At 47.9% G+C, this 21719-nt stretch overlaps 1 protein-coding gene across 3 annotated transcripts in view; it reads right to left on the bottom strand.

The window, feature by feature from the left end:
• The window catches only part of obscnb (obscurin, cytoskeletal calmodulin and titin-interacting RhoGEF b), an 896193-nt gene that overhangs the window by 272910 nt on the left and 601564 nt on the right, over positions 1 to 21719 (bottom strand). For all 3 annotated transcript variants that reach the window (XM_038798455.1, XM_038798456.1, XM_038798458.1), the window contains 6 exons: positions 17200 to 17397; positions 15191 to 15235; positions 10303 to 10401; positions 9746 to 9964; positions 9236 to 9302; positions 266 to 300 (listed from right to left, as the gene is read on the bottom strand). In XM_038798455.1, coding sequence (XP_038654383.1) covers positions 266 to 300; positions 9236 to 9302; positions 9746 to 9964; positions 10303 to 10401; positions 15191 to 15235; positions 17200 to 17397 — 663 coding nt within the window. The remainder of the gene's footprint in view (positions 1 to 265; positions 301 to 9235; positions 9303 to 9745; positions 9965 to 10302; positions 10402 to 15190; positions 15236 to 17199; positions 17398 to 21719) is intronic.

Below are 21719 nucleotides of genomic sequence, written 5' to 3'. Positions count from 1 at the left end.
CAGAAAATCCACGGTGTGATTGCTCTGCCGGCGAAGCGAAGGATCTCGCTTCTTTTCCAACTCAGTTTCAATTATGAGTGGACACAAAATAAATACCTTTAAGTTGAAAACTAAGTGGGCTCTGAGTGAGCAAGAGAATATTCATAGGTTTAGCATTGTTTTTGCTTGATTGGGTACATATGACATTTAAAATAAAAAATTCCATAAGAGCAAGCTTCAAGGTTTAATCAAGCTTGCCATTTCATTAAGTTGTACAGATACTCACTTTTCTCTGGTTCTTTCTGATCAGTTTCTTGTGGTCTTTGTCAGAGATCAATGTCAGACAGTTGAGGTGAGACAAAGAGAAATTAAATTAAAATTAGAATTAAAAACTCCTTCTTTGAAACTATGTACAGCCAGATTTTTAAAAACAAATTTAGTAACATTTTTTAAACATCTAACCACAATTGTTTTCAGTTTCAGGATGTGAGCATCACCGGCAAGACAAGCATTTACTGCCCTACCACCCAGTGAGAGAGTAAGCCACTTCTGGAGCTGTTACAATCCTGGTGGCGAAGGTATTGCCACTTCAGGGGGCAATTATGTTGATGTGGGACTGAACTAAAATGTAAGGTAGACCAGGTGAAAGTGGCAGATTTCTTTCTCTGAAGGACATTGGTGAACTCAGTGTTCTAAAAGCATAATACATTTTTAGTGCTTTATAGCTTTTTATTTCCAGAATTCTTATATTGAATTATTATTTGCAAATTGCCATGTTAGGATCGGAACTCATATTCTCTCAATTATTAGTAGAGGCCTCAGAATTATTATTCCATTAACATCTCCATTTTGCCGCTGTACATTCAAGAAGCAACTCAGAAACTTGATAATTTTTGATATGCAAAAGTTTTTGACTTGTGTCAGTTTACAAAACTAAATTCATAGGCTGAATCTTACGGGCCTGGGAGGCTTGCACAGCCTCTCTTTCCCCCCCCCCCCCCCCCCCCTCCCCCCCCCCCCCCCCCTCCCCCCCAGGCTGAGCAATATTAAACAATGCTTCCTTGCAGACATTACCTGCTCTGGGCAGCCTTAAGAAGCTGAGAGAGGAAGTTCCACCCTTGTCGCAGAACCAGAACCAATGCTGGGTCTGCAGGAAGGCCCCTGGATGAAGAGGACATGGTTACAGAGCAACATAAGCCCATAGTTTTGGATGGAGCCTAGGAAGTGGGGAGGAGGGGGATAGTGGATGCCCGGGATGCACTCAAGGTTTCAATCCAAAGAACATATCCCCAAGGACATAATTGGGTTTAAATTCCAGCCTTTGCACTCCTGTTTGTCTGTGCATGCCAACTGTATTGTGGTGTGACCAGCATTACATTCACGTCAATTGCTTTGTTAACAAGCTCAATTGCCCGTTAATTATCTTTTTATAAATGGCGTGCCAGTTAAAAATTTGGGGATTGGGTCAGAGATGGGAGAAAGGCTAGCCACCCAATCTATGCAGAAAATATATCCAGTGGATGAGCCATATAATCCAGCCCCATTTGTGTCTTTAACAAATCTTTGAACGTATCACAGTAACAAACATTGGGCCTGATTTTCATCTTCCTGCTTTGGACAGGAACATGGAATTAATGTGCTGAAAATGATAGCACAGCATTTACCACCTCAAACCTGTTCACATCCAGGCTGTCATCATTGTAGTCGGGCCTGAAATAAGCAATAATGCTTCCTGGAAACAAGTGGAAGCCTCACTAACTCTGAAAGTTGGGATCCTATCACATCTATAAGATTCTGATTAAATTTTGAAATACCACTGGGCAGAGCATATGATGTGCCATGCTCCTTAAAGGATCATACTGAGTAACTCAAAAACAGCTAAAAATGGATTTCTGGGAACCAACAAGCATTAATATTCAAATTAGTCATACAAAACTCAACTCTCCCCCCACGCGGCATATTGTCTCGGCCCCCCTTACTTTTTTTGATTAGTTGTATTGAGAATAGCAGATTTCCTGCCACCTCAATTAGCAGGCTTTCCAAAAGTGATCATGAAATTTGATCATGAGAACACTGGGCCTCCTATCACTTTTATTCACCAGGTGGCTGCCTCACTTCTAAACCTACCCCTACTATTTGAAAATCAACAGCCAGTTCATTTTTGGCCCAATCATTCTGTGCAGCTCTGTTTTTATGTTCTGCATTATGTACCTTCCTTGACAAAGGAAACAAAATCACAGGACAAGTTGGTTTGGAATTGTTTATCACTTGTACTGAGGCACAGTGAAAAGTATTTTTCTGCGTGCAGCTCAAACAGACCATTTAGTACATGAAAAGAAAATACATAATAGGGCAACACAAGGTACACAATGGAAATACATCGTGAAGGATACAGGAATGTAGTATTAATCAGATTAATCCATAAGAGGGTCGTTAAGGAGTCTGGTAACAGTGGGGAAGAAGCTCTGCCTCTTCCAAACACACCAACTGTGTTGATACCAAAATTCATTTCACTTTGACTACAAATCCTTTTTCCTCATACTCAAAATCAGAGAAAAGTTACAATGCAGGAAGCCATTCGGCTCATCGTGTATGCACTGACAAATGAGAATTCTTAGTCTCTCTCTTCATATAGCATTGTCATCATCAGAAGGTTGCCAATCATGGTTCAATGGGATAATAGAAGAGGATTACTCGAGAACTACCTCAACTGGTACGGAAATTGAACTCATGCTGTCAGCTATAGATGGTGCCGGAACATGGCGTTTGCAAGCTCTCCCCCACAGATCTTTTTCTTACATCTCTTATCTCTATCCCCAATCTTTATCTTTTATGTTCCCTTACAGGTTTGAAGATCCTCCGATGTCCGTGGGTCGGGCCACATGAGCCAACATGACAGGACTCCTCCAACAACCCAACCTAGCCTCGACTTGGAAGCAGATGACGCCCGACCCGGAAGTCTGACCCCGACCTCGCATAGGAACTGACCCGGCCTGGGAAGTGACCCAGGCCCAAGGAATGCCCGATCCAGTTGCTGGAATGCCGATCTGGCCCCCAACCATGAGACCCAGCTCCTATGTGACTGCTTGGAGTCAGTGGACTAGTCCATATTCAAGAACTCAGCGGCCAACCTAAACAAGTATGCCACCACCTTCAGCAAGTGTAGAAGATTGCCCGCCAAAGAAGGTAGTACGTACGTTCCCCAACAGAAAACCATGGTTTAATCGGGTGATTCACTTCCTACTGGAGGCCAGGTCTGAGATTTTCAAGACAGGCGATCCTGACCTATGCAAGAAATCCAGATAAAACCTCCTCAAAGTCATCAGGGATGCCAAGAGGTAAAACCAGACTAAGCTAAGTCACAGACTAACGACACGGACTCTCGTCGGTTGTGGCAAGGCTTAAACAACATAACAGGCTAAAAACCAAAGTCGAGTAGAATCTCCGGCAGCAGCGCGCGCACACACAAACCCCCCCCCCACCCCCACTGGGAGTGCCGGGAAACACGTGGCTAAACGCGCTCGCTCATGGATTTTGTTCCCTTTTGGGAAGCGCCCGGTGAGTCAGAATACAGGAGGGAGATAGAGAACCTAGTGGCGTGGTGTAACGACAACAATCTCTCCATCACATCAGCAAAACTAAGGAGCTGGTAATTGACATCAGGAAGTGTCGTACAAACCCCTATCTGCATCAATGGGGCCAAGGTGGAAATGGTTGACAGCTTCAAATTCCTCGGTGTTCACATCAGCAACAATCTGTCCTGATCCACCAAATATCAACGCTACAAGCAAGAAAGCACAACAGCGCCTAAAATTCCTCAGGAAACTAAGGAAATTTGTTATGTCCACATTGACTCTTACCAATTTTTACAGATGCACCACAGAAAATATCCTTTCTGGCTGCATCACAGCCTGGCATGGCAACTGCTCGGCCCAAGACCGTAAGAAACTACAGAGAGTCGTGAACACAGCCCAGTCTATCATGCAAACCTGCCTCCATCCCTTCCATTGACTCTATATTGAGTCTACACCTCCCGCTGCCTTGGGAAAACAGGCAGCATAATCAAAGACCTCTCCCAACTGGATTGTTCTCTCTTCCAACTACTTCCATTGGGCAGGAGATACAGACGTCTGAGTACACGCAGTAACAGGTTCAATAACCGCTTCATCCCCGCAGTTACCAGGCTCCTGTATGACCCTCTTATGGACTGATCTGCTCTCTTCACACATCTTGTCTACTGAGTAGTACAGCACTCTGTATGCATCACCTGATGCCTGTGTCTATGTATTTACATTGTGTATTTATATATGTTCTATGTTTTTTAATTTATGCAACAATCTGTCTGGACTGTACGCAGAACAATACTTTTCACTGTACCTTGGTACACCTCACAATAAATCAAATCAAAGCATTGTTAAGCACAATGCTCTAAATAACTGAACTTAGTGGCCAGACCTATCCCAGTATTCTTAATGTCTTACTATATTCCTCCTACAATTTCCAGATGTCAACCAATCTCTTGCACAATCTTCTCTATTTCTTCTTTAAACCTTTACATAGAACATAGAACAGTACAGTACAGAACAGGCCCTTCGGCCCTCGATGTTGTGCCGAGCAATGATCACCCTACTCAAACCCACGTATCCACCCTATACCCGTAACCCAACAACCCCCCCCCTTAACCTTACTTTTATTAGGACACTACGGGCAATTTAGCATGGCCAATCCACCTAACCCGCACATCTTTGGACTGTGGGAGGAAACCGGAGCACCCGGAGGAAACCCACGCACACACGGGGAGGACGTGCAGACTCCGCACAGACAGTGACCCAGCCGGGAACTGAACCTGGGACCCTGGAGCTGTGAAGCATTTATGCTAACCACCATGCTACCGTGCTGCCCTTTGTGGTGACCCTGCTCTATAATCCTTGACCCGTCCTTTTCCTAAATGTGTGCTAATCTTATAATGTTATGCCTTAGTCCGTTATTAGATTATTTAATCTTGCTCTTTTCAAGTTATATATTCAAGCTGATAGAGATTCAGAAGAGATTCTAGTTTGGAAGATGAAAAAGCAAACATTGAAGCATGTCAAACCATGTCCTTTTGGCCAAAAAGAAAAGTACATTCTGTTGGGTTGTTCATTTGCCAGTTGTTTTTTTTCAAGTAAAGAACAGGAAGCGGTCAGGAGGGGAAGAAACAAATTCAATGGAAATGGTTTGATCTGAGTAAATTTGGCTTCCATACAAAAGTATCATTTGTCCTTCTTCTTTTCTTCAACTCTTCCCTCTCATCTCTTCTCCTGGTGCCACACATTAGTTCTGATTTTTAGTTCTATGAATACATCTCATCCTCCCATATCTGTTCTAAAAAGCGATTCTTCATCCGTATGTCTTCAGAATAGATGGCAAAGTACATTCAGAGCTAAACTAGAGTTTTGTCTTACCCATTATGCAGATGTGCAGCTTTCAGCAAACTGTACCGGATGGGAATCAGTAGCAGAAACTCTGGCTGACGTTCTCTGGTGTGGGTGCCGAGATCTATTGCAGCATGGTGCAGCATCTATTGCAGCATCTTTATTGCTGTCCTTACTGAGATCAGTAAGAAGTCTTACAACACCAGGTTAAAGTCCAACAGGTTTGTTTCGAATCAATAGCTTTTGGAGCACTGCCAGGTCAAAGTGGAGAGGATCTCCAAGAAGATCGCGCATATAGACACTGACATTGAGTTTCTACAAAAGACCCGACCGTAGTGCTCCTGGCGGAGAGAAAAGAACTACAAAGGAACTTTGACCTGCTCTCCACCAGGAAAGCAGTGCACCATTTCCGCCAGGCACGCGGGACCCTGTACGAACACGGAGACAAAGCCAGCCGCCTGTTGGCACACCAGCTGAGAAAGCAGGCAGCCACCAGAGAAATTGCGCAAATCAGGGGTACCAGAGGCACGTTGGAAACAGAACCAGAGAGGATTAACAAAACCTTCAAGGCCTTCTACCAAGAGCTGTACACCTCAGAGCCCCCAACGGGGAAGGCTGGGATGAACCGGTTCCTTGATGGACTGGACATACCAGTCGTGGGAGAGGGCAGAAAACGGGACCTGGAAGCACCACTAGCACTGGGAGAGATCATGGACAGCATTAGCTCCATGCAGACGGGGAAGGCACCGGGACCGGACGGATTCCCGGCGGACTTCTACAAAAAATTTGCGACAGCGCTGGCCCCGCACCTGCGGGAGATGTTCACAGACTCGCTAGCTCGGGGCACACTGCCACCCACGTTAGCACAGGCCTCAATCTCGCTGATACCTAAGAAAGACAAAGACCCAATGGAATGTGGGTCATACAGACCCATATCTCTGCTGAACGCAGACGGCAAAATACTGGCCAAAATCCTAGCCAAAAGGCTAGAAGACTGTGTACCTGAGGTGGTCACAGAGGACCAGACGGGCTTCGTCAAAGGTAGACAGCTTACCTCGAACATCAGGCGTCTGCTGAACGTGATAATGACCCCCTCCGGGGAGAGAACACAAGAGGTGATCGTCTCCCTGGACGCAGAAAAGGCCTTCGACAGAGTCGAATGGAAATACCTCATAGAGGTACTGAAGCGGGCTTGGAACAGGGTTCACCGCTTGGGTAAAGCTCCTATACAACGCTCCCATGGCTAGTGTATGGACCAACAATACCAACTCCCAATACTTCCAGCTGCACAGGGGCACCAGACAAGGATGCCCATTGTCCCCGCTGCTGTTCGCACTAGCAATCGAACCGCTAGCAATCGCGCTCAGGGCAGCAAAAAATTGGAGGGGGATCCGAAGGGGGGGCAGAGAGCACAGAGTCTCACTCTATGCAGATGATCTGCTCCTCTACATCTCGGACCCACAAAGCAGCATGGACGGAATCATCGCGCTCCTGAAAGAGTTTGGAGCCTTCTCGGGCTCCAAACTCAACATGAGCAAAAGCGAGATCTCCCCAGTACACCCACAAGGGGGGAGGGGGGGTGGCAGCACTAAAGGGGCTGCCGTTCAAACAAGCCCGACACAAATTCCGCTACCTGGGGATCCAAATAGCCCATGACTGGAAAGGGATCCACAAATGGAACCTCACCAGCCTGACGGAGGAAGTAAAAAAGGACCTGCAAAGATGGAATACACTCCCACTCTCCCTCGCGGGGAGAGTCCAGACGATCAAAATGAACGTACTGCCCAGGTTCCTCTTCCTGTTTAGATCCATTCCGATCTACATCCCCAAGGCCTTTTTCAAAGCGCTGGACAAACTTATCATGGCGTTCGTATGGGGGGGGGGGGTAAAAATGCTAGGATCCCAAAGAAGGTCCTACAAAAAACAAAATCCAGGGGGGGGGGCTAGCCCTCCCGAATCTACAATTCTACCACTGGGCGGCAACAGCCGAGCGAGTAAGGGGATGGATCCAGGAGCCAGAAGCCGAGTGGCTGCGTGCGGAGGAGGCCTCCTGCATGGGGACCTCCCTCCGGGCCCTCGCCACGGCAGCACTCCCATCCCCACTCAAAAAACACTCCAGCAGCCCAGTGGTGACAGCCACCCTCCAATCCTGGAACCAACTGTGGCAGCAATTTGGCCTGACCAAAATGTCGGACAAGGCTCCCATCTGCAACAACCATAGGTTCACACCAGCACTGACTGACGCCACCTTCAAAAGGTGGAAGCAGGACGGGGGGACACTGACAGTCAGGGACCTATACATGGACGACAGGATTGCAACACTGGACGAACTGACAGAGAAATTTCGGCTAGCTGGGGGGAACGAGCTACGGTACCTGCAGCTCAAAAACTTCCTACGAAAGGAGACAAGGACGTACCCACAACCGCCACGACAGACACTACTGGAAGACCTACTGGACGCAAGTATCCTAGAGAAAGGGAACTGTAGCGACATGTATGACCGACTGGTAGAAAGGGACGACACCGTACTGGACGCAACAAGAATGAAATGGGAGGACGACCTGGGGATTGAGATAGGGTGGGGACTCTGGAGTGAAGCACTGCATAGGGTCAACTCCACCTCCACGTGCGCAAGGCTCAGCCTGACGCAACTAAAAGTGGTACATAGAGCCCACTTAACAAGAAACCGTATGAGTAGGTTCTTCCCGGAGGTGGAGGACAGATGTGAACGGTGCCAAAGAGGCCCGGCCAACCACGCCCACACGTTCTGGTCTTGCCCCAGACTTGTGGAGTACTGGACAGCCTTCTTCGAGGCTATGTCCAAAGTGGTGGGGGTGAGGGTGGCGCCATGCCCGATAGTGGCGGTCTTCGGGGTTTCAGACCAGCCAGATCTATTCCTGGGGAGGAGGGCGGACGCCCTTGCCTTTGCCTCCCTGATCGCCCGCTGTAGAAACCTGTTTGGCTGGCGGTCAGCAGCACCGCCCAGAGCTGCAGACTGGCTGTCCGACCTCTCGGAATCTCTCCAAATGGAGAAAATCAAATTCGCCATCCGAGGATCGAACGACGGCTTCCACAGAACGTGGGAGCCAATCATGCAATTGTTCCGGGACCTGTTTGTGGCCAACGTACAAGAGGAAGAATAGTCGGGTGGCCAAGAATCAGGGGGAAATGGACGGGAATCGGGGGAAGGTAGCCGGGGGGGGGGGGGGCTACGGGTTCGTTATGGGGGTTTGATGGCTAGCTAAGGCCCAAAACCAAACTGTAAATAAATGCCTATAAACATGTGCATCGGCCATATTGGGGAATGTAAAATATGTATGCCGGCTAAAGGGGGCGGCCACAGTTGTTATTACGAAGATGCTTACCTGTAAATATACATGTTAATTTTTGCGTGTTTTTTTTTCTCTCTCTAATAGTTTGTTATTTGTTCAATATAAAATATGAAAACTCAATAAAAAACATTAAAAAAAAAGTTTCTACAAAAGTGCAAGAAAGTAGTCAAGATCAAAGTATCATCTTGCATCTTTGACTTTGTCTATATATATGTTTCTGGCACCTACCTCTTCATTCAGCTGAGGAAGGAGCAGTGCTCCGAAAGCTAGTGATTTGAAACAAACCTGTTGGACATTAACCTGGTGTTGTAAGACTTCTTACTGTGCTCACCCCAGTCCAACGCCGGCATCTCCACATCATGCTTACTGAGATCAATTAACTCAACATAAAAATGGGTCAAAGCTGGATTTGTGCAGCTCAGAACTATATTAAACAATCAGGGGAGCTACCATCTAAATTTAAACAGTTGAAGTTATAATTCAGAGTAATATCAAATTAGATGAACTTACCGGTGTAAGAATGTTTGCACAATAGCTTCTTTCACAGTTGTGCTTTCTTCTCTTGAAGCTTCAATTTCTTGCATGAAAACAGAAACACGCACACATATTGTAAATTGGTAATGTAATACTGAAAATAATTTGTCTCTTTCATTAAGAAATTGATGCAATAAAAAAACTTGCCTTCACTATAAATAGCATGGCAATTCCACAATTTTAAAAAGAACCCTCACACAAATTATCAACAATTTATGATCACATATCAATTTGCGCACATTGTATTGCAGTGAATTCACCAAAAGCATCTTGATCCTACAAGTCATCCATGCAATCAGTACCTTCCTGGCCAAAATAATCTTCCATTTATAAAACATCTTATCACATCCCTCAGAGGCAAATTGGAATACAATAAAAATGAATTTATAAAATATACAATAACTTCTGTTTAGGTTAAACACTCCAAATAAAAAATATTCTATTACCACACTGCCTATGACAAATCTATCAGCAAATTTTGCTCACCGTCTACAACTTCCAGGTGGGCAGAGCAGATAGACTGACCAGCCTTGTTTGTAGCAATACAGGTGTAGACTCCAGTGTACTCTTTCCCAATATCTAGCAGGATCAGACTGTGCTGCATTTTTGAGCTGGCCAATTTATAACCTGGTGTATCTTGTTTAATCCAGATAACATCTTCCACCGACTCCTCTTTAAGCCAGGTTATGTCAGGTATCGGAGATCCTGCAAAAAAGTGTATTATTGGCAAATTAGTTTGAAGATTTCCAATATGTTCCACCTTCGCAGCAGAGTCTTATAAAATTATTCTCATGTCCTCAAGGCATTAAGAACTGCATGAGAATGGTCTGGGGTGACTAGAAAATCTCCTCTCTTTTGAGATTTGTGCAAACCTCCTTCTCCCTCACTGTGGCAGCATAGGAGAGTGCAACCTTCTGAGTGTGAATCATTGACAAAATATATTACAGCAATGATCCTGCAAACAATTTTTTGCAAAACAATTTTATAAATACCAGCAAGATAAATGAGAGATTTTACTATTGGCGGTGGGAAATCCATCTTACCTTCGACCCTGACAGTTAAGGTAATGCTTGTTCCTTTCCTTACATTCTTACTTATGAATTTTTCCAGAAATCTTGGTGGAACCAGCTTCTCTGGCTTTCCTACAAGAGAAACAATCAGGAAAGAAAATACAGTACCAGTTTCTAAGTGCCACTAATGCAGTTTCTGTTACTAGGAACATAGAAGTGTGGAATATTACAAAAAGACACATAGGCCTGGATTTGCATCCTTGAGTCTGGAAAAATCCCAGCTCTGTGAACCCGACTATATAGGGCTGTCTGGATGTCAGATTTTCTGTCCAGGGGAGGAGGTGGCGGAAGGCTAGATTGGGAGTCAGGCCAGCTGACCCAAGAAGAAGTGAGGAGTGTGCTGGCTGTGGATATAAACTGGGTGTAAGGCCAGAGGCTCCAACATTGTGTCCAAAAGTTAAAAAAATTATTTTCCATAAACCATCCCTCCAGCCCTCACTCCCCCATACCCAACCAATGCCAACTCATGTCACTTCAAGCCTGGTATGTGCACATGATTTTTAAAAACATTTTTCGAATTAAGGGGCAATTTAGCATGGCCAATCCACCTACCCTGCACATCATTGGGTTGTGGAGATGAGACGCCCGCAGACACGTGGGGAATGTGTAAACTCCACACGGACAGTGACTTGGGGCTGGGATTGAACCCGGGTCCTCGGTGCCGTGAGGCGGCAATGCTAACCACTGCACCACTGTGCCACCCACGGTATATACACATAATAATGGATGGTAGTGAAATCAGTCGTGTACTACTATTACAGTAATGGCTTATGGGCATTCTGCCATTTTCGGCATGGCGCTGAAGCTCTCCTTCATGGTAAAAAACTTTCCCATAGTTTAGCAGGCTATTCATTTTACAGGTACTTATCAATTATTATCTGCTTTACTCTATTAAGACAGAATTGCCCCCTCCCACCATGAGCAGAATTTGTGGCGGGTACAAGATATGGCGAGATGTAAAAAACTGTTTTCCCAATGTCGGGAAATTAGATGGGGACCTTTCTCTCCTGATGTTTATGGCAGGTTGACTTTCCAGCTGAAGCTCAGCGGGAAAGCGTTTTGCATCTCATGCTTGCCTATTACGACACCAACAGTTCAGACCCATGTGCCCCTTTAAATCTTCTGCCCACTAGTGTGAATTTACACAGCTACCCAACTGGACAGATGTGGAGTGCACTGGTGGATGGATTTGTTTCCTGTCACGTGTACCAAGGTACAGTGAAAAGTATTTTTCTGCGAGCAGTTCAACAGATCATTAAGTACATGAAAAGAAAAGGAAATAAAAGAAAATACATAATAGGGCAACACAAGGTACACAATGTAACTACATAACACCGGCATCGGGTGAAGCATACAGGGATGTAGTGTTAATCAGGTCAGTCCATAAGAGGGTCGTTTAGGAGTCTGGTAGCAGCAGGGAAGAAGCTGTTTTTGAGTCTGTTCGTGCCTGTTTTCAGACATGAGGGATAATTTTAGAGCAGTTAACATACTGTCAGCGCTGGCTGCCCCACTGGTGGTGACAACAAGTATGGTGCGCACGGAAAACACTTGGTGCAAATATTCTGGAGGAGACAAAGGGGGGATAATGGAAGCCATGAAGGGAGCAGTATGTTCTGGGTGAGTCGGTGAAAGATATGAAGGAGAGTGCTGGATGAAGTGAGGGAGGCAGGAAGGCATGAAGTGATGAGGGAGGGAGGAAAGAATGAAGAAAACGTTGTGGAGCCAGCAGGGAGAGTTCTGGTCCAGAGTGTTTTAGAGGAAAGGTTTAGTTGAGTCAATGTTGCAGTCCTGGAGGGAAAATCCGAAGGTGCTGATGATAGGAAGGGACAGTGGGATAAGTGGGATGCAGGAGGGTATTCAGGCCAGAGTTTGGGAATGCTGGGTATTGTTTTCATCCAGAGGGTCGTTAAGGGGGGACAAGGGTGGTAGCACGGATGATTGGAGACCTAGACATAGAAATTAGCAGCAGGATTAGGCCTGCTCCGTCGTTCATTATGGTCATTGGTGATCCTCTATCTCAACACCATACTCCCGTGCTGTCCATATACGCCTTTACTCCTTTAGAGTCTTGATATCTATCTATTTCCTTTTTAAATGTATTCAGTGACTTTGCCTCCACAGCTTTCGGTGGTAGAGAGGTCCACAGGTTCACCACCCTGAGTAAAGAAATTGCTCCTAATCTCAGGCTAAATGGCCTGAGACTGTGACGCTTTGTTCGAGACCCTTCAGCCAGAGGAAATAATGGGCAGGATTCTTCAACCCCCGCCGGGTCGGAGAATTGCTGGGGGCCGGCATGAATCCCGCCCCCGCCGTCTCCGGCACCAGAGATTCGGCGGGGGCGGGAATCGAGCCGCGCCTGTCGGCGGGCCCCCTTCGGCGATTCTCCGGCCCGCGATGGGCTGAAGTCCTGCCGCTGTCATGCCGGTCCCGCCGGCGGGAATCAAACCATCTACCTTACCGGTGGCGCGGGCGGGCTCCGGGGTCCTGGGGGGGGCGCGGGGGTTCCCCCACGGTGGCCTGGCCCGCGATCGGGGCCCACCGATCGGCAGGCGGGCCTGTGCCGTGGGGGAACTCTTTTCTTTCCGCGTTCGCCATAGTCTTCACGATGGCGGACGCGGAAGTGACCCCCTCCCCTGCGCATGTGCGGGGATGACGTCAGCAGCCGCTGACGCTCCGGCGCATGCGCGGACTTCCGCCGGTCGGCGAAGTCCCTTCGGCCCCGGCTGGCATGGCGCCAAAGGCCATTCCCGCTGGCCGGTGAGGCGCCAACCACTCCGGCGAGGGCCGAGCCCCTCAAGGTTAGGGCTTGGCCCCTAAAGGTGTGGAGAATTCTGCACCTTTCAGGCGGCCCGCGCCGGAGTGGTTCACGCCACTCCATCCTGCCGAACCCCCCGCCCCGCCAGGTAGGGGAGAATCCCGGCCAATATCCCTGCATCCACTCTGCCCAACCCTGTCAGAATTTCATGTTTCAATTAAGATTCCCTCTCATTCTTCCAAATTCCAATGAATACAGGCCTAGTCAACCCAATCTTACCTCATACAACAATCCTTCCATCCTTGGAATCAGTCTGGTGAACCTTTGCTGCTCTCTCTTTGGCAAGTATATCCTTTCTTACGTAAAGAGACCAAAACTGCGTATGATACTCAAGGTGTGGTCCCACAAAGCCCCTGCACAGCTGCAGTAAGACATTCTTGCTCCTGGACTAAAGTCCTCTTGCAATGAAGGCCAACATACCATTTGTCTTCCTAACTGCTTGCCACAGCTGCATATTTGCTCCCAGTGACACTCTTTTGTATATGAACATTTCCCAATCTATCTCAATTTAAATAATACTTTGCCATTCTGTTTTTCTTACCAAAGTGGAGAATTTCACATTTATCCACGTTATACTGCATCTGCCATGTATTTGCCCACTGACTCAACTTGTCTAAATTACCTTCAATCCACTTTACATCCTCCTCACCACTCACATTCCCACCTAGTTTTGCATCGTCAGCAAACTTGGAAATAATACATTTGGTTCCCTCATCCAAACTATTGATATATATTATGAATAGCTGGGGCCCAAGCACTGATCCCTGTGGTACCACACTAGTCACCACCTGCCGCTTAAAAATACCCATTTTCCTGGCTGCTAACCAATTCTCAATCCACGTCAGTATATTACCTCCAATCCCAAGCTCTTTAATTTTGCACTTATGTGGGACTTTATCAAAAGATTTCTGAAAATCCAAATACATCTCCACGACTGGTTCACACTTACCTATTCTACTAGTTACATTGTTTGAAAAACTCCAGTAGGTTTGTCAAAGATTATTTCCTTTTCATAAATCTAGGTTGATTTTGTCTAATTCTGATGATATTTTCTAAGTGTCCTGCTATCACATCCTTTATAACACACTGACATATTACCTACTACTGGTGTTAGGCTAACTGGTCTGCGATTCCCTGTTTTCTCCCTCCCTCCCGTTTTAAATATTGGGGTTACATTTGCTACCCTCCAATCTGCCAGAACTATTGCAGAATCTACAGATCTTTGGAAGATGTCAACCAACTTATCCATTATTTCCACAGCCTCCTCCTTTAGTAATGTGGTAACTTGACCACAAAAAGGTAGCCAAAATGCATTGTTAATAAAGTTAATAAATATATTTGATCTTCTTCAACATATAAAAATGACAAAGTTTCAAATTGGAGTTTCGAAGAGTGAGAGGGGATCTCATAGAAACTTGGAAAATTCTAACGGGATTGGACAGGGTAGATTCAGAAAGAATGGGCTGGATTCTCCCAAATTGAAACTATGTCCCCACGCCGGCGTAAAAACGGTGGAGTTTTACTCCAGAAATTCCGAGAAACAAGCTGAGCTAATTCAATGCCCTGCAGTGGGCTAGCAGGGACCCAGAGTAAATCTCACAGCTTTAGATGCGGATACGGGTTCCCGCAGTTCTGGTTTGGAGACTGCGCATGTGCACGCCAGTGGCCTCCACCAGCCGCGCCGAGCTCCATGGCAGACTCGGACCGCAGAGCCACACACAGAAAGGAGACCCGATAAGCTGCGCGCCCGAGCATCAAACCGCATGGATCTAACCCCCCGGCCGCCTTTAAGGCACCCGCAGTGCCCGATCCCCCCGCCCCTGCCCAGGGCGGCTGCGGACCACGGCAACATCTCAACCGGCAATAAGTGGTTAGTTCCACACCATCGGGAACTCGGCCGGTCGGGAGCAAAGTATTGCTGGGCTGGCCTTTGTCAATGGGCTCCCTGCCATGTGCCGATTTTCAGGTCCCAGAGAATCGCCGAACCGGCGCTGGGCCCGATTACGCTGTTATAATTACTAATTTTTGAGGCTGTTTTTGCTTTACCTGGTTTTTCTTCTGGCATACCCTTCTCAATCTCTTCTCCGGAACCTGAAATACAATGCAAGTTTGTACAATTAAATGATTCTCCTCTGAATTATAGTCCTCTTTGCAACAGTGCTAGCTGATAAATTTGTCATTTGATAGCTTTATAGTAAGTAAAAAAAAACGATATTTTTTCTGACTGATCAGGTTAATGGAATTTCAACAATGAAGGTCTGATAGTGCCTTGGAAAGCATTGCGGTTCCAGCGGAATCCAGTGGGCTCTCACTGGCCCTTGAAATCTAGGGGAGATTGTCGGCTGGATTCTCCATCCATGATGCCAGCAACGCGGATGGTGATCGGGCGGAGAGCCGGGTGTCCGGCCGAAATCACGGTTCGCGCCGGATGCAAAACCGACCACTATGCTCCGCCCGCGTCCCCCTCCCCCCCGCACTGGTGGCGGGATCGGGGTTCGTGCACCCTCGTCAGTGGGAGGATGCAAATGGGTCCGAATGATCCACTTGCATCCATGTAGCGTACCCGTCACCAGAGACTCCGGGCCCTCGTGATTCTCTGGTCCTCTGGGCCGGGAATCACATGGCGGGGATCACTACTGGCATTTACCAGCGTAGCCTTGACATGGGGGACCTCGCTGAGGGCCAAATGAATTGCCCCCAAAGTCCACCTGAGGGCCACTCTCTCTCCCACAATGCACAACCTGCCCACCCCTCCCCTATCAGACCCCCAAGCTCCCCAGCCAGACCGCAAATCAGTTCCAATTCACCTCCGGCGGGAAAACTAGTCTCCCAAACAGAGAATCCCGGCCAGTGTAAATCTCGTGCTGGGCTGTACCCATATCCGCAGCAGGCCTCCAAGGTGTACAGCTTCTGATATGATGGAACATTGTAGGTTAGGGATGTTGGCAAGTCAGATCTATAACTTTAGGATAAGGATTGGCTCTCAGGGCTGGGTCAGGCTGGGGTGTGAAGTGGGGCTGGTCATGTGCCACAGCTGAACAAGGCGCTGCCCTCAGGGGTGGTGGTGACTCTGGACATATGCCAGAAAGGGGGATGGAGGCACAGACCCTCATAACATTTAAGAAGTATTTAGATGTACACTTGCGATGCCAAGACATAGATAGCTATGGGCATTGAACTGGAAAATAGGATTAGAATCATTTAGGTGGTTGCTTTTGACCAGCTCAGACTCGATGAGTCGAAGGGCCTTTTCGGTGGCGTAGACCTCTATGACTATATTAATATAGCCTTCTTAGGAGGAACTGAGCTAACATAAAATTGATTGCAAAGAAGTGTGAAGTCATACCTCCTGATGGGCCCACACTTTAGAACTCAGGTGAAGGAATTTAACGGCATGCAGAAGAAAAAATGTAAGAATTGTTCCAGGGATGTAGGACTTTGGTAAAATACATAGGTTGCAGAATCTGAGAGTGTTGCCCTAAGAGGTTGAGAGGAGATTTGATAAAGGTGTTCAAAATGATGAGGGGTCAGGATAGACTACATAAGGTAACTGTTTTCAGTGGGAGAGGGTTGTGAACACAAGGTCATCGATTTAAAGTGACCTGTAAAAGAACCAAAGACGACATGAGGAAAATTCTCTTACACAGTGAGTGTTTAGGATTTGCTTCCTTGAGAGTGTGGTGGAAGCAGATTCAATCATGGATTTCTGAAGGGAACTGGATAAATATCTGATGGGGAAAACTTTGCAGAACTATGGGGCAAGGGGAGGGGAGTGGGACAAGCTGAGTTCTGAGTTCCTTCTTTGATGTAACCATTCTGTCACTCTATGCCTGTGGCTGTCACCGTTTTAACCACTGGGTTTTTGATAACTTTGGCATTGTCCATCTAGGCAAGTAGGCACTCATTAATAATTAAATATTGGAATCCAATAATATCATTCAGACTCCACCACAATTTTAACTGTCAATAAGAGCAATGCTGCTGGAGGCATGTACAAAACAGTACTCCCACATTTATTAGTGAAGAGAAAATGGAATCAGAACATTTCTGCTTACTTTGAACATGTACAATAGCAGATGTATAGGCAGAGCCTGATGAATTGCTGATGTAAGCTGCATATTCACCACCAGCTTCTTTGGAAACATTGAGAATTTCTAGTGAATGATCTCCTTTATTGTCGGTCATCAGAATTGCATCTGTGGCACGCAGAGGTTTACCACTTTTAAACCAATAAACACGAGGGATTGGATAACCTACAGAGCAAAAAGATATAGCAACTTATTGACAATGATTAATAAAAACATGATCTACAAAGAACCGATCATGCCATCCAAATTGTGCCAGTTGGGACACCAGCAACGTATTTTATCTCTCTCTTACAAAATTATTTAGACATGGACTTGTCACTGGATTAGTAATCCTGAGGATATCCCACCATGGAAGATGGTGAAATTTGCATTCAATAAATATCTGGAATGAAACCCTTGTCGATTGTTGTAAAACCCATCTGGTTCACTACTGTCCTTTAGGGAAGGAAATCTGCCATCTTACCTGGTCTGGCCTACATGTGACTCCAGACCCACAGCAATATGGTTGACTCTTAAAATGCATGCTGAACTGGCCCAGAAGGACATTCTGTTCAGTTCAAGGACAATTAGGGATAAGCAATAAATGCTGGCCCAGAAATGGTCCCACATCCCATCAATGAATTAAAAAATAAACCACTATACCTCGTACTTATATAAGAATCCATTTGTGTCCCTTTATGAACGCAGTGTCAGCTTGACTCATTTGGCAGGGGATTTTCACAGTAACTTCATTGCAGTGTTAATGTAAGCCTGCTTGTGACAATAGTAAGGATTATAAAAAAGATTATTATCTGTGAGATGGAAGGTTGTTGTTTTGGGCTTTACTCCAGCACAAAATTCAGATTGTGACTCCAGTATTAAGGGAGTTAAGTGCTGTTGCAGATTTGGTGTTTCAAGTGATATATTAAACTGAGACCTATGTTGCACTATTCCATTGGTTCAGATGGACACTATTCCATTTCTTGAAGAAGAGTAGAAAATCCTCTGTGTGATGGTCAATATTCCCTTAATCAAATGCAGCCAAAACAGTTTGAGTATAGATTTCTGCCCAGAAACTGGTCTCCAGAAATTTAACAGTGGGATCAATGCTGGCACAGATTGGATTGCACGTGATTTAATGGAAATGAAACAGAGTCCCATTTTGGGCGCATTAGAGGGGTGCTTTCCGGCGCTTGCAGCGCCGAGATTGACCCCATTATTAAGGCCAGCTTCATTCTTGGGCCTTGATGAGGAAAGCTCCGCCGAGGCCACACTTCAGCTCATTTCCCCCATTAACGAGCTCAGCCCACCAGTGCAGGAAGAGGTTGGGGTGCCATTTTAAAATGGCACCCCAATCTCTGGGCCTCCCCACCATATCCTCCGGAACCCCAAAGCCCTGATCTACCAATTAGAGGGTCCTCGAGCCCCTGCACCCCACCTCATAAGGGCTCGTCACACCAGCCCCATCCCGAGCATGGGCGATATGCCACCTCGGCACTCTGGCACCTGTTTTGCAGTGTCATGGAGTGGCAAGGTATCTGCCGACAGCCCGACCAGCTGGGAACCTCCGATCGCCTGGGAGACAACCCCAAGTGCCAGTACGCTTGGTCCACGTTTGTGGAAACTAGTGCTAAACCAGTGCCAGGGACAGGTATGCTGCACACACCACCCCACTGTGTCAAAATCAATAGCAAGTCGCTTCCATTCTGTTATTGCATTCGGAAGTTTGGTGTTGCAGTGTGTCGCAAGTGAGAATTATTGCCTAGCATCCAAATCAGACCATGAGGCCTGGACACCGGAGGCTGCAACACAGAGGCAGGAAGCAACATCCAAACACCCAAGAGCTGGGCCTCAGCACTGGATAGTTGGTGTGTGAATTGGGGAAGGAATCAGCGCCCGGTGCAGGTAACGTTACCGGGGGTGACTGGGATAGGGTCTGGATTCTGGTGCCCGGGGGCGCCCGCTGCAGCCGGGGGTGCGTGAGGGTGTGTTGGACAGCACCCTGAGGGATGACAGTGCTAAGCCATCAGGGACAAGTGGGTACTGGGCTGGAAGCCATCGCTGATTGACTGTCACTCATCTGGTCAATTCCTTACAGATATTGCACGGAATGGATATCATCTTGGACCCTGGGGACATTGCCTGGTGTCAGGCCAGGAGGCCTGACACCGGAGAAGGTGGCAGCAGCAGCATCAACAATGTCACGAGGCGGCGGTCCATGTGCAGGGCCCTACCCCACACTCTGAGAACCTGGCCATCCATCAGGCAAGGGAAGGACCTTGAGGGGGAGGCCAACGACTGTCTAAGGTGTATAGGCATCACTGGTCGATCGAGCAGCTGACGGACAGCATGTGCTGCAGGAGGCTCTGCCTCAACAAGAGGATGATGCGGCACTGTGCCATGCCCTTGCAGACTTGCCACCAGTGCCCTCTCAGTGATTTAAAAAAATTATTTGATGGGATGTGGGCGTTGCTGGTTAGGCCAGCATTTATTGCCCATCTCTAGTTGATCCTTTATGTGTGTAGCCCTCCTTTTAAGTGTTTCCCGAGGATGCACATCAGAGGTGGAGGCAACCAGCTGCCTGTGGCCTTTGATGCTCCTGGCAGGTGTCCGCCAGGGACCCCAAGGCCAGAGGGCCCAAGGACATGTTTGCCAGCAGAACCATGTTCTGGATGCTGACTCTGTGACGTGTGATTGTCAGAAGGGGGTTGGGGAGGGTGCCCGGGGGTGCTGCTGGCCACCGTCGCCACGCCGCAGGGAGGCTCCGGGTTGGCTCCCAACACCCCCTCCTCCCGGTCAGTGCCCATGGAGGTCATCTTGGGATGGAGGGACAGCTGGACTGAGCTCCGGACGCCCCTGCGTCATCTGACTCTAACAGCCCTAGCGGCTCCCCAATGTCTGCACCATGATGTTTTTTTTTAATTTAGAGTATCCAATTCATTTTTTCCAATTAAGGGGCAATTTAGTGTGGCCAATCAACCTAGCTCGCCCATTTTGGGTTGTGGGGGCAAAACCCATGCAAACATGGGGAGAATGTGCAAACTCCACACGGACAGTGACCCAGAGCCGGGATCGAGCCTGGGACCTCGACGCCGTGAGGCCGCAGTGCTAACCCACTGCGCCACGGTGCTGCCTGCACCATGATGTTGACGGCCTCTGTGAACACGCTCTGCAATGCCTCGCCAATGTCCACCATCATTTGGGAAATGGTCCTCTCTGACTGGAGTGCCTCAGCAATGCCGACCAGAGACTGGGACATGCTCCGCAGCGCACCGGCAAGATCCACCTTAAACTAGGACATGTCCCCCAATGTCCGGGACATGCCCCGCAGTGCCTCAGCAAAGCCCACCTGAGACTGGGACATGCTATGCAGCGCCTCGGAAAGGTCCAGCTGTGTAGGGACACATCTCCTAGCGACTGGAACATGCTGCTGAGGCACTCAGCCAGGTCCGCCACAAAGCCATGCCTTGGACACTACCACTGATGGTCCTAACGTCGTGCTCCAAGTCCACTGCGTTGCCTAGAGCATTGACCTCGGTGTCACACATTGCCGGTGCAATCTCCTGAACCCTCAGCGTTTGGGACTCCTCAAATCGGTTGTGGACCTACTGGAGTGTCACTGACATCCCCCTCTGAATCTCTTGTCCGTATCTTACCGACTGCATCCGCTCCTGGTAGACCTTGTTCAGAGGCTCAGCATCCGACTGGGACCTAGCTGGGTTCTGGGATCCAGGAGACCTCAGACTGCTGTCTCGCCTGGATGTTCCTGCCTCCACCTAATGTGCATTATTATCATCTGCAACTGTGTAGTGCTCACCAGAATGTGCCCAGAAGCCTGTCCACTGCTTTCGCCCACTGAGATGTGTGTCTGCGCTGGTAGAATCTGGAATCTGGAGATGACTGCCTTGACGTGACTATTATGATGGCATCCTCGGAGCTCTCCTCTGAGGTGTTCTTTTGGGAGGCATGGGGAGGACCACCCCAGATGGGCTGGCGCCATGGGATGGAGATCCAGTGGGAGAATGGACATGTGGTCAGTGGGGGTAAAGATCAACATGCTGGCATGAACAACGCATGTGTGGGATGGCTGGTGGTTACTCACCTCTGCAGTGTAGCCCGATCTCAACGTTAGTAACTAATCTGTCCTCAGCCACCCAGCAACCTCTAGGGCCCGTTCTTCATAGGGGTTGAGGACTCTGATGTCCGGTACCCTGCCGCTCGTCTGTACTCTCTCCCCTTTATTATGGAACAGCTTCTCCTGCGAGGGCATCGTGAGCCCATACACCGGGGTGGGAGGGAGAACAGGTGTGGGTGGGCACCACTGCTGGGCATGGGTAGCGTAGGACACAGCATAGTGCTGGGCGGGGTGGTGCCAGGTGCATGATCATCGGGGGTGGGGAAACACAGGCGGGACTGGTACTGGGGGTTAATGCCAACTCACCCGTGCAGCCCGGTGGAGGTCATTTAGGTTTCTGCTGCATTGTGTGGCAGTCCTCTTTTTTAGAAGT

Source organism: Scyliorhinus canicula, chromosome 5 (genome assembly GCF_902713615.1).
Source record: "Scyliorhinus canicula chromosome 5, sScyCan1.1, whole genome shotgun sequence".
Taxonomy (NCBI): domain Eukaryota; kingdom Metazoa; phylum Chordata; class Chondrichthyes; order Carcharhiniformes; family Scyliorhinidae; genus Scyliorhinus; species Scyliorhinus canicula.
Note: the sequence above shows the minus strand (reverse complement) of the source record. Positions and strands in the feature narration are given on the sequence as shown.